This window comes from Vidua chalybeata, chromosome 26, assembly GCF_026979565.1.
Source record: "Vidua chalybeata isolate OUT-0048 chromosome 26, bVidCha1 merged haplotype, whole genome shotgun sequence".
Taxonomy (NCBI): Eukaryota; Metazoa; Chordata; class Aves; order Passeriformes; family Viduidae; genus Vidua; species Vidua chalybeata.
Window position 1 is genome coordinate 1,529,250 of NC_071555.1, and position 15,959 is coordinate 1,545,208.

A 15,959-nucleotide genomic window follows, 5' to 3' on the forward strand; every position below is an offset into this window, starting at 1 on the left:
GGGTCCAGTTCTGGTCCCCTCACTTTAAAAGGATACTGAGGGGCTGGAACAGGGAAGGGAATGGAGCTGGGAAGCGTTTGGAGCCCCAGGAGAGGCTGAGGGAGCTGGGAAGGGGCTCAGCCTGGAGAAAAGGAGGCTCAGGGGGGCCCTTGTGGCTCTGCACAGCTCCTGCCAGGAGGGGACAGCCGGGGGGATCGGGCTGTGATCCAGGGAGCAGGGACAGGAGGAGAGGGAACGGCCTCAGGCTGGGCCAGGGCAGGCTTAGGTATAAGGAGGAATTTTTTCACAGAAGGGGTTCTTAAACATCGGAGTCCCCATCCCTGGAGGTGTCCAAGGAACACCTGGACGTGGCACTCAGTGCTCTGGGGCTGGGTGACAAGGTGGGGATCCGTCACAGGTTGGACCATCTGAGAGGTGTTCTCCAAACTGATCACTCCTGTGACTCCGTGGGTCCCTCAGAGAGGAGCCAAGGCTGTGCCCCACTTGTGATGCAAACCCCGGGGGCAAAGCCTCCGTGTCGGCCCAGCCCGGGCTGCACAAGGGGGACACAACTCCTGCAGCCTTCCCCAGCAGGAACCAGCTCCTCCTGCTGCACAAAGGAGGCTTTCAGAGCCTGCTAAATGAAAGGAACACTGAGACAAGCCAAGTAAAGCAGGAGTGTTTCAATTATATTTTACTCTTCATTAGATTGTTCATTTGAATGTTCATATTACAAAATTAGCTGCCATGGCCCACAACTGGATGGGACTTCAGGAAAGCTGTCTGCTTACTCAAAAGAGCACAAACTAGTATTTCCTTTCAAAGAACTCTGTGAAACAATAACATATTAATCTTTAAAGCTAAATAGTGCTAAAATTTCACATAATCTACATTAGTTTTGGTTTTAAATAATTTTACCAACCATTATAAAATTAATGTATTTGCATGTATCAGGTTACAGACATTTGCATTTCAATCAGGGTGAAGTATCCCATGCTGGAACAAGGAGTTTAAGCAATTGCTGTTTCAACAGCAGCTAATTCTTATTGCCTCAGAACCAAGTTTCCATGAAGTATTGGAACAAGAAAATGCAGGACGTTGTTTCCCCACAAAACTGTTAAAAGTCTGTTACAAGCAACAATAAAATGCCTTCTGGACAGGAAGCATTTATAAAATGCAGAGCTCTCCCAGCGAAGTGCTTGCACAGGGCATTCACTTCATTCTTCCCATTTAGATTCAAAACCCTGAAGAGATGGCTGACCAGATGAAGAGGACCAATATCCTCTGGCTTGGGGAGATCAGGAATTGCAGGTACTCCACTAGATCTGGCTCCTGGCTGAAGTGAACTGGGCGGCAGCTGCTGAGATCAGGAGAGAAGGGGTTGAGGCAAACTTGAACTGTTAAAAATACTGAAGGAAAGCTGGCTGAACTGCTAACTCACCCTGCACTCACTGCTGAAGGAACACTGTGCTGACTTTGCAGGTTCCACATTGAGTTAAGTCTGCAGCATCCAAACACACAAGTAGGAAACTGTCCATGTATTCCATTCCCTTGGTTCTAACCATCTCTGTGTTTTACACATAAGCCAATCATGCCCACAGGTGACCTAATACTGCCTCAGGCCTTTGTAAAAAAAAAAAAATGAAGATAAAAAAAATCTTCTACTTCTGTTAGAACTTCTATTCTACTGGGCTTAAATCCCTGAAGAATCCATACTGTGTATGGAAATCTCTAAGTGTTGTGCCTGGATGCAAATAAATGCACACAGTAAATGTTTATTGTGCAGATTGCCTGCCTCCCCCTAAGTTTTTCCCCTTTCCCTCACAATAACTAAAATCAAATTTTAAAACCAAAGCATGAATATGTTACCAGCACACATGGACAGGTTTACAATCTTCTGTTTTTAAAGAACAAATGACAAAAAGCATTCAAGAATATTGCAATTTTTTTTTTAACAGACAAGTAGCAAAACTTTGTACCACCTGGAACAGAACTGCCGAGACAAAGCTCTCCACACATTTTGCTGTAATACTTAAATAAGTAACACCAATGCAAGAACTTTTCTCTTGATGGTTACTAGTGTTCAAGGAGTCAGAGGATTATGGAGTCACGTAGGTCTTTGTACCCTGTGAATTACAGTTCCACAGGTGGCACTGAGACACTTCTCACAGCACAGTCACATGGCTTTCACTTTGATTTGCTTCATCTTCATCTGCTTCTTCTCAAGCTTCTTCTGCTCACGCCGCAGAGCAGCTTCCTGTAGGCAAGGACAGGAATCCAAATGAGCACAGGCGATCTCTTCAAGGAACAAGCAGATCATTTCAGAACCAAACAACAAAACCCTCCAGCACTGGGTTCACAGCTCACTGGGAGCCTTCATGTGTTTCAGAAAGGAGCAGCAAACAGAAATCAAAGTTGCCACTGGTACTATACCTACAGGCAGCCCTGGAGATCTCCCAGGAGGGATCTGCCAGCAGCCTGTACCAACGTGAACATCCCCTCACCTCCAGCCGACGCTGTTTCTCGGGATCCTCTTCGTTCATGATTCGCTCCTTCTCCGCCCGTTTCTTCTCCTCCCGGCGGGACTGGGCAGCCTCCTGTCTCTGCACATGAGTCAGCTTGAGGAAGTTCTCTTCCACCCGAGCCCTGTTCTTGTCAGCTTTTTGTTTACCCTTTGCACAGAGAAAAGCAAACGCAGTTTTTACTGTTTTCCCCACAAGCAGGATGCAGTATCCCTACCAGTCGTACAAGAAACGTAAGGATCCAGTGGATCCATACGGATCCAGTGGTAACGGTTCCAATTCCAAACGATGTCAGAAGACAGAAAACCAGACACTACTTACTTCTCTGTTCAGCCGGAACTTCTTTGCTTTGTCAATGGAGTAGATAACCATGCTCATCAGAGGCAGCAAAGACTCCATGTCCTTTGGGGAAGTGTTGCCTGAACCAGGCACTGAAAAAAAAGAGTTCCTTGTTCATTCACACAGACTGGCAGTACTCATCTGCTTGCTGTGATGCTCTTCCCTTATGGCTCACACTGTTCATGAAATAAAGATGCTCTTATGCTGCTCTTTAGGAACCTTCATTTAGAGCTATAGGCTTCAATTTTGAAGAGATTTGAAGATCTATTATTTTCTAGAATTCTCCCAATTCTTTTATTTCAAACCAACCGAGCCTGTGCAAGTTCAAACTGCAAGGCTTGTGGTTTAAAAACAAGCCACACTGAGAGATAGGAGTGTGAGCTGAGGTCAAGAAGAGCAAGACTGAGTGTCCTGTTATCATGACAATATTGCTGCCTTCTGTTTATCAATCAATGATCCTGCTACATGCACTGAAGCCACTCATCACACATTATCTTCCACAGGTGACAGATCGTGAGCATGTGACTTACCCAAATAAAGCCACACACTCCCCTCCCCCCCCAGACAACAGAGCCCTTACCATTAAATGTAAACAAAAGTGTCTTTTTAGTTTCAGGCAGTTTTGTAAGCTGGCCCTCCCTGGAAGAAAGAAACAAGTGTTTGGAAAAAGTGAAGAAAAATGTAAAGTTACTAACGTTCGTCTGAAAAACCATCAAGAACCAAAAGACACTTGGAAAGTAGTTGAATAAAATAAACATTAAAAGCCTGGCTATAATCCAAAGTTAAGTTTCAAACTAATCAGATTCCAGAAGTGTTTTACCCAAAAGCCTGCAGAGAAAAGGCATGAGTGTGAACACATACAGCACCAGCCCCTCTAAGTGTCAAGAGGGCATGCAAGCACTAAGAAGGCCTGTATATTTTGAATTACATTCAGCTTCACACACCCCCTTGTTCTTTATGCCACTAAAGATGTCTAAATATTTTAGGAAAACAAAATATTTTCTCAAGAGTTTAAGTATTCACTGCCCAGAATCCCACAGTATTCAAATGTGAAAATCTCAGTCCTACATTTCACAGATCCTCAACAATTTTAGTACAAGGTATACACATAAACTGTCTTATAATTAAATCAAAATACGTCCCTTTATGTTCATTTATTTATTTGCCTGTGAGCATAATACACAGGCACGTGCAAAAACCTACGTGCGAATTCAGATAAGACACATCACCCACCACTTGGCAATTCAGAAGCAGCCCCTGAAAACACCTCTGGACTAGGAGGCTCAGGGAAACAGCAGAGCTGCTGCCTGTGTATTGCTGAGGCACAGCTGACAATCAGCCCCACAGAGCTCGGCCTTTGTACGTACTCTTGCATAAGTTTTGGACCGGAGAACTGGTCCGAGAATTGGACAGAGTCAATCTTGTCAGCGTAGTGTGTGAGGAAGTGGATCATCTGGAAGAGAAATGGGTGTTAGTTTTTCCCAACACCAATCCAGCTGCAGCCTACCCACTCCACAGGAGTTTGCCAGGTTCCCTGCCCATGGCACAGGGTTAGGACTGGATGATTTTTAAGGTCCCTTCCAACCAAAACCGTTCTACGCTTCTATACAACACTCAGGAAATTGCTGTGCCCTGCTTGCCACAGTGACACTGGCAAAGACATGAACTTTCCCCTTTAACTTTTCCTTTTAACTTTTTTAGAACATACAAGTTGTAAATGCCAGGATAACCAAGGAGTATTTGTATTCATTCAAGTTTACCTTAGCATCCATCATTCCCTCCGTGACCTCTCCCATCTCTGACAAGATAGCCAGCGAATCTGGAAGCCCGTATTTTGCACCAGACTTAGGTTTATCACTGCAGAACTCACTCTGTTTCAAAGAGAACAACGTGAAAGAAAAATAAACACAAGCCTGTAAATATCTTATTAGACTGAACTGTTCTGGAACTGAGGGACCTTCAAAAGTACCTGAAAAGAAACAATAAAAAATACACTCATTCACTCATCCTGGCTGGGGACATTTCAAACAAAGTAAAGCACACAGCATCAACACTCTTTAAGTTAGTATTTTCCTTCAGAAGTCAGCATTTTAAGGAAGAAGATAAAACAACTCTAATACATACATACTGGAGTGTTCAAAGTGGATTAAGGCATTTTGCTTACATTGTTTGATAACAGAACAAAAACTGGCATCCTACCAACCACACATCATGCCATTACTTGAGAGAAAAGATTTTTTTAACATTACTTGTTACCACTGGATTCTTTACAAGCTCTGCAATTCTTTTCATGGCTTGAACATATGGAAAGTTTTAATTTTGGAACATGTGAAAACAGATGACTTAAACCTAAATTTTCCAAATCACATATCACTAATTAAGTTTACTTTTCAATCCCTGAAGATGTCTTTTGTGCAAATGAAATGAGATGAAGTGACACTCATGTTTGCTGACAAAAATCTGCAGCCTCTCTTAAACCAACTATACCCCAAAAGAAAGGTGTAAGCTGCTTTCCCCAGCATCTTTCCCTGCAGGTCTGATGGGGGGGCACTTCTGGTGGTTGATTCCATTAGACTTTTATCTGTAAATAAATATCTTTTCCACACAAATTCCAACAGGTCAGTCACAGGTTTTCAGCTGTTCCCAAGAAAACAATGAATATGCAGATTAGATTCTTATATGCTATTATTTATCATCGTGCATGTACATACCAGGTCCTGCATCTCTTTCTGAAGTCTCACCAGTGCTTTTCTGGTTCCAACAGCAAACACATACGTGTCCATATCTTCATCATTCATTGTCACTTTTATTTGCTGTGAAACAGAATATTAGCCCTGGTCAGATTTCAATGTTTGGCTGATACTTTGATTCCTAAGAACAAGGACTAAGCAAGGACAGACACAGCTAAGAAAAAGGTGGTTGATTTAAAGCTTTTCAGTATATCTTAAAGTAAGGAAGCTTTTTAATTAGATGGAGCACACCATTCAGTATTGTGCTGTAATGACAGTGACTAGAACAGCAGAGTTATAAAAATAATTTGCAACTAAATATTTTGATGTAAGTAAATACAATTACAGATGCATGGGAAGAGTATTCACAGTGCACACAGTCACTGTTTTTCCAAATGTAACCTCTCTTGGCACTTATGCTCTCTAAGAGCAAGTTGGAAGGCAAAAGTAACATTAAGAATATAATATCCAGACCAACATATGGGTTTAAGCAGTCCTATTCAGGCAGACTGAACAGACAGATGAACAATCACTAAATATTTCAGACTGTAAAACCACTTTTTATCAATATGACATCTTGAATCATGATAGACCCACAAAACCACTCAAATAAAATCCACAGATAAAGCAACTTCCAGTCATCAGCAGTTTGCATTTCACGGGCAGGAAAGAAATACGAACAATTCTCTGAGGTTGTTTCAATAGTTACTGAACTGGAAGATATGGAATACTACAGAAATCACCTGGAAAAATCAAAAGCAGCAGAGCAGAACCGAAGGAATGCAACGGTTTAGCAGAGCTAATCTGAAGGGCTGAGTACGCACCACTTGGTCTGACGCCGGCCTCATCATGCGTGCCAGGACATTCAGCAGGTCCTGTCTCTTGAGAAACTAAAAACACAAGGTGGTAAACACAGAAAGCAGCTGAATAGACAACAGTAAAAAACTCCTTCCTAATATCTAACCTGAGTTTTCTCTGTGTGACCAATACAGCTCAAAAGCAGGCCCTTTCTGCATTGGAGAAGTTTCTCGGGGCTTTGTTCCCTCAAGTCAGAACATGAACTCTGGGAATGTTCCAACCCAGGTCCAGGGCTTCGTATTTGTCTTTGCTGTACTTCTTTGGAATTCCTGCTGGTCCATTTATCCCTCTAAGTGGCAAATGGGCTCTTCAGCCTACAGTTACCTCTGTTCACACTACACCTCTGGTTTTTATAGTCTTCAGGCAAGCACTTGCTCTTTGGTGCCAAATTTAAGGGGCAGAATACAGGTCTGCACAGACCTTCAGATGACCAGTTTTTCCTCATGTGTGTGTACTCAGAACTCTGTGTCTGAATGTGAGCACAAATGCCAAGCTGGGATTCCATGTTGCCCACACAGGAATGGGAAAGCCTCTAGAACCTGACAACTGGTGACACGTAAACTGCACCACAAACTCCCTCATTCTTACCTTTAACTGGATGAGCATTCCTTCACAGCATACCCTTCCAGAGCACCACAAGTTATATATGTGCTCATTTTCTTGATTTAGTTTCCCAGTGCTTGTAGCTTCTTTATTAGTGCCATCATCCCCTGAGGAAAACAACAGTGAAAGAGCTGCAATCTAAACTCACAAACTGAGACACCACAGTTCAGCAGAAGGCTTACAGCTCACGATACCATAGTACAGAGAAGGATTCTCTACAGCCTAAATACCAGACTAAACCCAGCTTTATTCAAATACTAAAACCGGATCTTTGTCATCATGGAACTCACCAACAAGAGCAAAGTTACTTTCCAGCAGCTCCCTGTGAGTGTTGAACCAAGCATGAGCCAGGCGGTTGTTTTTGTTCTTCCCAATGATGTAGTTCATGATGTAAGCCAGCAGACCTGTTACCATCAGAATCTCCATGTAATAACTCTCCCAGCTGTTTTGAAGGTGAGCAGGGACCTGTGGAAAGGTAACAGAAACTGTGATTTACATATTGAAAAGTGGATTTTATACACACAAAAATTTGGGAAATTTGAGTAGTGGAGAAGTTCCATCCCCAACACAGCAATAAGCTCCACAAAGGCAACAGGAGAGAGCTAAGCCTACATAAAGCACTTGGCTTACTGGGGCACAGTAATCATACAGGAAACAAGTGATAACAGCATTCCCAAAATACCTGCTTAATAGAAAAGAAGTTCTCACTTCCAAGTGAGCCTGGGTTAGCACACATCCCTCAGAGTAAACAGTCCAGCACTTCAATTCACTGAGCATTTGAGCTTGATACCCTGTCCATCACAGCATTATCTGACCATCATGTAACTTCTTTGCAAATCCAAACACCCAATTCCCAAGAACATTCTCAGGATGCCAGCAAGAGCCACACACTCCATGGGGCAGCAGGGAAGCCTTCCTGACCTTGCCACCTCAGAGGCTAATTAGCCATTCTGCTATCACTGTACCACCCTTGAGTCATAGAAGTACCAAATGTTAATTTTCACTGCCAAGGTCAGCTGTAATACCTAGAAAGAGATCTCAGGGGTAATAAAAATGCAGACATTGAGCACCTGATCATCTGTGGAAGACTGTTTTGGGAGGCATAATGCAGGTGATGCAGGGTGGGCTGAGAGATTGACTTCAAAAACCAACGGAGTTGACTGGTTCTAATCTGACACTTAAGCCACAGACAAGCTAAAACCACACAGTGTTCATTGTTTAGTACCCCAGTAACATTCCTAGCATACTGTCTTAGGAAAATAAGTGATGAAACTCCAAATAGACACTGGATCAACAGTTATACCTACATTAACTATTGTTATGGGGTCTTTATTTTTGCTATGAGATGCATCTGGTTTCTCTTCATACCCTTCAAACTCCTCATCATCGTATGGCTCACTCTCGGTGTCACCTTCCTGAAGGATGAAATCACAAACAGTATGAAAATCCAAAGCCCAGCAAGTAAAATCCAAAAAGAGGAAGAAAGGTGCAGAGACACTATTAGGAAACACATTGAGGAAGTAGGCAAGGCCTTACCTGTGTGTCTGCATCATCAAAGTCTTCCTGATTTTCATCCTGACCTTCAAGCTCTACAGTGGCTTCTTCTTCATCATCTTCTGTAGTGATGATCCTCTGAGGAGACTCTGTGACTGTATCTTCACTCACATCTTCAAATTCAGCAAAGTCATTATCATCATATTCCATAATATCATCTCCATCCTCAAATTCATCATACTTTGCCAAAGAAAAGCTCCATGGGATGAACAGGATTGCGATAAAAATATACAAATTCTTCATTTTCACTGGAAAAAAAAAATTACATAATTGCAAAACGTCCTCGTCAATTCTGTTACATCACACCTCCAGTAACCCCCAACCCACAATGCACAATTTGAAAACGCTACGAGTCAGACCAGAAAGAGAAATAAACCCGTGCCTGATCTTGCCATCTTCTCTATAAAGAAAGTGACTACTGGTACAAGAACAAAATAACTCTGAAGGAGAGGTTCTGGACTTTGTTGCTTGCGGCAGCAGCAAATTCACATCAGGCCACACTGTTGAAATGAGCTGAGATGGAAAGCAGGGATGTTCTGCTACAAAACCGACTCTCCAGTAGCATCTCCCAGCCAGCTCTGCCAGCTCACTTCCAAGACCACATTCTGTGTCTACAGTTGTTATTAATTAGCAATTAGGCACAGTTGGAGCATTGAATGTGTAACAGCAGCAGTAAATCTTAAAACGCACTTGATTAATTTAAACAGCAATGCTCTGATAGCCTCTGCTAGTCCAAAAGTGCCCGTCTGTGATTTTCTAGGCTGCACACTCAAAACTAAGTTCCCACAGTGTCCCATCATGATTTCTGCATAGAGACAAAGACCTTTTGTTGGAAGTTATGCCAAAAAAAAAAAAAAAGACTAGAAGAGATAGTGCACTGCTCCCCATAACAAAGGAGTAAACTGGTGCTCACGAGCCCAGAGCTCTCCCCACATCAGCCAGATCCCTGCAGAGTTTGTCAGTTCACCTTGTTTTGCCCTCAGCTTCCTGTCTCTTCTGCTTGAGTTCAAAACTTGAGTTCAAAACAGTCCCAACCTCCCCTTCAGGTTGGAGAACCTTCTCCAAGGTCCAAAAAAGGCAGCAAGAACCCCCCAGCTGCACTTCACAACCAGGCACAGAGGATCAGCTGCATCAGGCTCTGCTGTCAGGCTCATTTTACTCCCTCCCGCAACCAGATCCGAGTGGGAACCTGAATGTTAATCAGAGTGTTCTCTCACAAACTTAGAATAGAAATGATTTGTTTCTAAATTTGACCAGCATTCCTCTGAGTGCCTCATGCAGGGAATCCACTGCTATGAATGACAAGGACGACTAAAATAAACACCTTTGTCAAACACTCCTCACTCCAGCAAAAACCCGCACAGAACATGGTCACAGAACCTTAATCAGGATGGAAAGTTCAGCAAGGTCGAGCCCAGGAATTTGGAACATGGTGTGGGAACATCACAATTTTATGTGAATTTAAGCAGGAAAAAAAACCCAAAATACTATTTAGATAGGACAGAATCTACACGCTGTTAAAAATGACAGAACAACAGAGCCACCTGCTCGACCAAACTCTTAACATTTCACATTAAGAACTCCAAGACTATTTGAGCACATCCACCTTCAGAAGACCCAACAATTCCAAAGAGCTTCATGCAAAATAAACTTCTACAGCCAATTCGAAGGATACAGTTGAACCAGAGGTGGGTGAGAGCTGGAGCACCCCTTTAGGTCAGCAATCTCAGAATGGCTTCCAAGTTCAAATTCCAGGAAGCAGAATATCCTCGGCAGGCCCTCCACGACCCACACGCCACCGACTTTCCCTTGCAAGAGGAACCGATTCATTCTCCGATCTCCACCCCGGCTGCGCAGACCCCATCGGCAAAAGAAACTACTTCAACAATGCCAAGGCAAGCACTGCTGCTGCTGCTGCCTGTGCTGAACATTCACCAGCTCGGGCTGGCTCAGTAGATCTCGAGCCTAGACCCGAGCTCGGTGGCAGATTTTGGAGAAGCGCCCGTCCCCAGGAGGTCGGGCCCTCACCGTGACCCCCGCCCGAAGCGGGGATACCACCCTAAGGTGCTCGTTATCCCGCCGCTCCGGGGACGCTCCCAGCTCCTTCCCGGAACACGAGTCAAGGTTAACCAGATAAAATCAGCGATCTGCCGGCCCTTGGGCGCAGCCCCTCTCGCATCCCCGGCACCGCCGCCAGCTCCTCCCGCCCCGCGGGGCGCAGCACAGGCCTCGCACGCCCGGTGCCCTCCGCGCCAGGCTGCTCCTCCCGGGGACCCTGCCGGTACCGAGCTCCCCGGAGGGAGCGAGCGAGCCGCGCCCGGCAGGCCTGGGGAGGTGGGAGCGGGGTGTCCCGCCCGGCGGGGCCGCGGGGGCCGGGGCCGCGTTACCTGAGTCACGGGCCCGGCCCCCGCCCTCCGCTCCGCTCCGCGCCCGCCGTACCGGGGCGCCTGCGCCGTGCGGGCCCCGCCGCATATGCGGGGGTGTGCGGGTACACACGAGTAGGGCAACCCGGCCCTGCGGCGCGGGAACCACCCGAGAACCAACCAGGAACCACCGGGAAAGCAGCGCGGTCCCGGGGCCGCCGCTGACGTTACCGTCTCTCGGTTTCGCTGCCGGCGTCCCACTCCCGCCTTTGCCCGGTCCCACCGCCCTCACTCCCCGCTGCTTCACCTGCGGGCGGTGCGCGTGCGCCGGGGCACGCGCGGCCGCCGCGCGTCACTCACGCACAGTGCGTGGGCACGTCGGTGCGTCCGTCCCCACCCCCCGCCCCGGTAACCGGGGAAGTGGCGGCGGCGGCGGCGGCTGCGGGTGAGTGCGGGGGGCTGAGGGGCGAGGGAGGGGAGCGGGGCCGGGCCGGGCCGGGCCGGCGGCGGAGGATCCTCCCTCGCCGGCCTGCAGGGCCTCTCGCGGGCGGCACCCGCCGTAGCCGCGGCCTGGAGCGCGCGCGGGCAGCCCGGGCCTGCCCCGCACAAAGGGCCCGCCCCGCACCGCGGTTCCGCGGGCGGGAAGGGCCCCGCGCAGGGCCCGGTGTGCCGGGACAGGGCCTGCCCGCGGCTTCTGTCCCCCCCCCGGCCCCTGTCCCTGCCGTGGCCTGCGGAGGGCGATCCCGGCGGGCGGGGGTCCCTCCGCCCTTCCCCCTTGGAACGGGAGCAGCTGAGGCGCATCGCGGCCGTGCCCGCGGATCCCGGGCGCCGCAGGCGGGGTCCGTGTCCCGCGAGTCTCCTCCCGCGGAACGGCGGCCGCAGGGCAGCGAAGCCCCCGGGGTTTTCCTGCGGTCTCTGCGTCCTGTGGGAACCTCTCCCTGTTCGCTCGCTGCTGGCGAGTGGGCGAACTGACCGTGTTTTGTACTTTTGCTGCTGTATGACAATAAAAAAGTGGTCCTCCTTATTTTTTTTAGATAGTGGAAGGGGGGAAAAGGTGGATAAGTACAGTGGGGAAGAATTCTTACAATCAGATTTTAACTTAACAGTTTTCAAAGATTCCCACTGCGCTGTCACAGCCGAAATGCGGTTCCCCCTCTCACCCCTCCGTTGCACTTTTTGATCTCCCAGTGCCGCGGATCCGCAGGTGTAAAAGCTACAGGGTGTCAGGACAAGAGGGAAAACAGGATTCCATGGAGAGCAGAGTTTCTCCCGAAATCTACTACTGAGCTTTGGTCTTGACTCGAGATTTATTGAGCAAGCCCCAAGCTGGTAAATGTTCAGCACAGGGACCGGCTGCACTATTTACCTTCAGATTGTTTTGAAGTTGTTTCTTTGCCAGTGAGTTCTGATCTCATTGAAGATTCTCAGTGTGAGGATTTGTTTAATAAGACTTGTAGCCTTTGGACAGTCAATTATCATGCATTGGAAAGCAGTGGGTGTCTTGCTCTTTCCTGCCTCACAGGTATGATTTGCTGGACCATGCAGGTAACTAAATGACTCAAGAATGGAAACTGTAAATATTAGTATATCAGTTCAGTCGTCATCTTAGAAAATCAAAGACAGGGCAGACACTGTTATGTGGAGTGTTTAAAATATTGTCTGAGAAACAGAGATTGGGGAGCATATAAATATGTATAACAAATAGAGATGGTATGTATGGCTGAAGGTGGTTTGAGAGGCAAAGGCTTTTGGCAGAGATGTGCCTGGGCTCACACGGGGCTGCTCTGGGCCCGTTTCTCTGGAGGCTGCTGGGTTGCAGGAGTGAGGTATTGACAAGCCATGAAACACTCAGATGGGACAATGTGGACATGCAAAGTATGCTGAGCTGCCTTTTCATCTCTTGTTCTTCCTGGTGTTCAAAGTTCTGGCCTTGGGTTTGTTTGTGTTAGACTGCAAACAGGACAGGTAACATCTTAAATGTGTTTAAGTAATCCTTGAAGGACACGACCTGTTCTGGAAGACAACCACTTTGTTTTTATTCTTTGGAATTGTGGTTATATTCATACTGACATTCCTTTTTGGGAAACAGATTAAACTCTTGTCACTCAGAGTTCCACAAGTCCCTGTGTCATGACTGAAGTGATCAACTAACAAGAAAAATCATGACAATTACCTGTAACTGCCTGAATCAGAAAGAGCATTAATTTGTCTTTTCTTGTTTTAACAGCTATATCAGGGACATCATGAATTGGAATAAAGGTGGACCTGGTACTAAGAGAGGCTTTGGGTTTGGTGGCTTTGCCATAACACCTGGCAAGAAAGAGGAGCCCAAGCTGTCTCAGCAGTCCCACAGTGCTTTTGGCAGCGCCGGCTCCTCGGCAGCATTTGCGAAATCGGGGCCTCCTCAGCTGCCTTCCTTCTACAAAATTGGGTCAAAGAGAGCCAATTTTGATGAGGAGAATGCGTAAGTACAGTTACTTCTTGTGTTTATGTAACCCTAGATTTTAATATTTTTATGTTTCTGAGGTCGGAGGAAGTATCTGTGACATTTATATAAGTAAATACAGAATAATATACTTAGAAAACTGTGAGATGCTACGGTAGCCTGCAGAAGCTTTCCTCCTCCAGCTTTCCCCTCTGGAGAACATATTTTATTCACTCTATGGTCTTCTCAGAGTTGGAGCCAAGTAGGATAAATTTGGGTGTCTTTTGCACAGGAAAACATTGATCTCCACAGTTCTTTACTAACCCTTCTCTTGGCTGCATAAATATATAAATAAGACAGAGAAAGTTGGGATTATTCAGTCTAGAGAAGTTTGGGGCTGACCTAATTGTGGCCTTCCAGTACCTAAAGGGAGCCTAAAAGAAAGATGAAGAGAGACTCAATGTTATGTTATCTCTTTGCCCTGCCATCGCTTTGAACTTTTAACATTAATAATTCTAAATAAATAAATCTCAACATCTTCTCTTGTGTCCATACTGACTTCTGTTGTCCATGTGGGTACCTTGACTCAACCAGAAACCATGAAAGACAGCACAGTGCTGTAAGCCATGTGCTGACTGGGCTGTTGTTCACTTTTTTTCAGGTACTTTGAGGATGAAGAGGAAGATTCCAGCAATGTGGAATTGCCCTACATTCCTGCAGAGAATTCCCCCACCCGGCAGCAGTTCCATTCCAAATCAGCGGACTCTGACAGCGATGATGATCCTCTGGAGGCATTCATGGCTGAAGTGGAGGCAAGAGCCAGCTCGGGGGATGTTTTTTCATTGCTGTGGCTGTACCTGTGTGCAGTCAGGGGCAGCAAATGTCACTCAGGGCTTTGGCAGCTGCAGTCAAAATGCCACTTAACTTTGCGGTGTTAGTTAGACCTCAAAAATGGATTAGATGGACAGAGAGTGGATATGACTTAAAATAACTTAACTGTTTAACTGCTTTGAGGATGTCAGAACAATACAACATAGAGCTCTGCTTGTTTCTGAATATCAAACTAAGATTTTCTGTGTTTTTCACTACCTAAATGGAAATTATTTGTATTTATGATGTATTTATTTAGGTAGTTTTTCACTACCTAAATGGAAATTGTTTGTATTTATGATGACCTGATTTTTGACTACAGTTCTGTTATTAGTTGGATTCAGGAGAAATATGGGGAAATTATTTTTTCAATAGCACTGTCACCAGCTTAGAGTAGTATATAAACTCAAAGGTACTAGTAGGAGAATTTATTTAGCATAATCAGATATGAACAAGATGAAGTTAAAAGTCAAAAAAGTGTTATCTCTGTGACATAATGGTTTAATTATTCAGGAACTTGTTTCCCTTCCATGTTTTACCATCTTGGTCTTTTTAACATGTGACAACTTTATGACCTGCTAGGATCAAGCTGCTCGAGACATGAAGAGACTCGAAGATAAAGACAAAGAAAAAAAGAACGTTAAGTAAGTTCTCTTTTATCATTCCCATGCCTGCCTTATCTTGTATGGTGCTCAGAGAATTCCAGTGCGTTTTGTTGATGATGGTTGTTCATTAGACAGTGTAGTATATACCTAATAAACATCATTAACCTGTGCATGAGATGCTGTAAAAATAAGATAATAGGGAAGAACCCATAGCAAACTGCAAAAACACTGAGAGTTATCCCACACCTATCTAGACCTATCTTTCTAGGTCACAGAAATCGGGGCAACACGTTGTACTCCTGCCACTTTCCAGATCAGCCTGGATAGTTTTTCTGCTTCCCACACCCTTGGAGAGATCAGGATGGTTTAGCTTAAAATTGCATTTATGTGAGCAAAATAACTCAGTGCTGCTGTACCTGGACTACTGGAGACTCTTCCAAACTTGGACTGGGTTTTAGACATTAAAGCTGATAGATTAGGTAGCACATGACAATGGGGGTACTACATTTAGAGTTTAAAACAATTTAAATTCATGCAGCTTAGCTATTTGTTTTGACTAAGGAAAATAATTATGCTGTTGATTCTTGATAGAAATGTCAGATATAGTGGTAGAAGTTACATTGCATGGGGTTGATCAGATTATACATGGTCCTGACACAGAACACCGGATCCAAATCACCACCTGGGGAAGTTCTGAACTGGATTTGCACTTCCTGGCTCATATTCCTCTTCAGTTATGGGACTTCTGTAGCATCAAGAGCTTAGACCAGGATGATCTTTGATGTGGCTTCTGCTGGGAAGATGGAATCCTAATCTTTCAGTCTCAGTACTAGAAGTAAAGAGAAGTCTTTGCAGGGTCACTGCTATGGTTGGCACCAGATATGAAAACTCCATGGGTCGGGAATATAAATGTTGCCGAGTTGATAGTGTTGTGTCTTCCACGAAATCTGGAGCTCAGCACTAATCAAATGAAACTATTGAGCTGAGTCTGTGGAACACTTGCAGGGAAGTTTTTTCTCCGCTTGTTTTTCCAGGGGTATTCGAGATGACATTGAAGAGGAAGATGACCAAGTGAGTTCCTATGCAGTCTTTCTATCTTCTTTTTTGTTGTT

The 15,959-nt window shown here is 45.5% G+C and overlaps 2 protein-coding genes across 6 annotated transcripts in view; one reads left to right on the forward strand and one right to left on the reverse strand.

Annotated features, from left to right (window-relative positions):
• Nucleotides 1-15,959, forward strand: part of DDX42 (DEAD-box helicase 42) — a 28,261-nt gene that overhangs the window by 667 nt on the left and 11,635 nt on the right. For 2 of the 3 annotated variants that reach the window (XM_053965010.1, XM_053965009.1), the window contains exons 2-6: nucleotides 1,214-1,290; nucleotides 13,175-13,411; nucleotides 14,034-14,184; nucleotides 14,825-14,886; nucleotides 15,882-15,918. In XM_053965010.1, the coding sequence (XP_053820985.1) occupies nucleotides 1,232-1,290; nucleotides 13,175-13,411; nucleotides 14,034-14,184; nucleotides 14,825-14,886; nucleotides 15,882-15,918 (546 nt within the window). In that variant the 5' untranslated portion in view covers nucleotides 1,214-1,231. Of the gene's footprint in view, nucleotides 1-1,213; nucleotides 1,291-11,305; nucleotides 11,393-13,174; nucleotides 13,412-14,033; nucleotides 14,185-14,824; nucleotides 14,887-15,881; nucleotides 15,919-15,959 lie in introns of those variants that run through there. The other variant, XM_053965012.1, reaches the window with a different exon arrangement.
• CCDC47 (coiled-coil domain containing 47) lies at nucleotides 648-11,071 on the reverse strand. 3 transcript variants are annotated; one of them, XM_053965054.1, is made up of 13 exons: nucleotides 10,972-11,071; nucleotides 8,567-8,832; nucleotides 8,338-8,445; nucleotides 7,321-7,495; nucleotides 7,016-7,137; nucleotides 6,394-6,459; nucleotides 5,552-5,653; nucleotides 4,601-4,711; nucleotides 4,208-4,293; nucleotides 3,421-3,479; nucleotides 2,823-2,932; nucleotides 2,484-2,651; nucleotides 648-2,236 (listed from the first exon to the last, which is right to left on the reverse strand). In XM_053965054.1, exons 1-13 carry the CDS (start codon nucleotides 11,054-11,056, stop codon nucleotides 2,156-2,158), a joined length of 1,539 nt encoding a protein of 512 aa, XP_053821029.1. In that variant the 5' UTR covers nucleotides 11,057-11,071; the 3' UTR covers nucleotides 648-2,155. The 3 variants fall into 3 exon arrangements, with proteins under 3 accessions (XP_053821029.1, XP_053821030.1, XP_053821031.1); XM_053965055.1 differs by lacking the exon at nucleotides 10,972-11,071 and adding an exon at nucleotides 10,613-10,740 and having other exon boundaries at nucleotides 2,150-2,651; XM_053965056.1 differs by lacking the exon at nucleotides 10,972-11,071 and adding an exon at nucleotides 9,552-10,595 and having other exon boundaries at nucleotides 2,150-2,651.

Excerpts from the sequence above, each read along its gene's own strand:
- CCDC47 (XM_053965054.1), bottom strand. The coding sequence starts at position 11,056 with ATGCGGCGGGGCCCGCACGGCGCAGGCGCCCCGGTACGGCGGGCGCGG. Across the intron at positions 7,496-8,337 it reads ACCCCATAACAATAGTTAAT|GTCCCTGCTCACCTTCAAAA; the intron begins GTAGGTATAACT and ends ACCTTTCCACAG. Across the intron at positions 2,652-2,822 it reads AGTTCCGGCTGAACAGAGAA|GGTAAACAAAAAGCTGACAA; the intron begins GTAAGTAGTGTC and ends CTCTGTGCAAAG.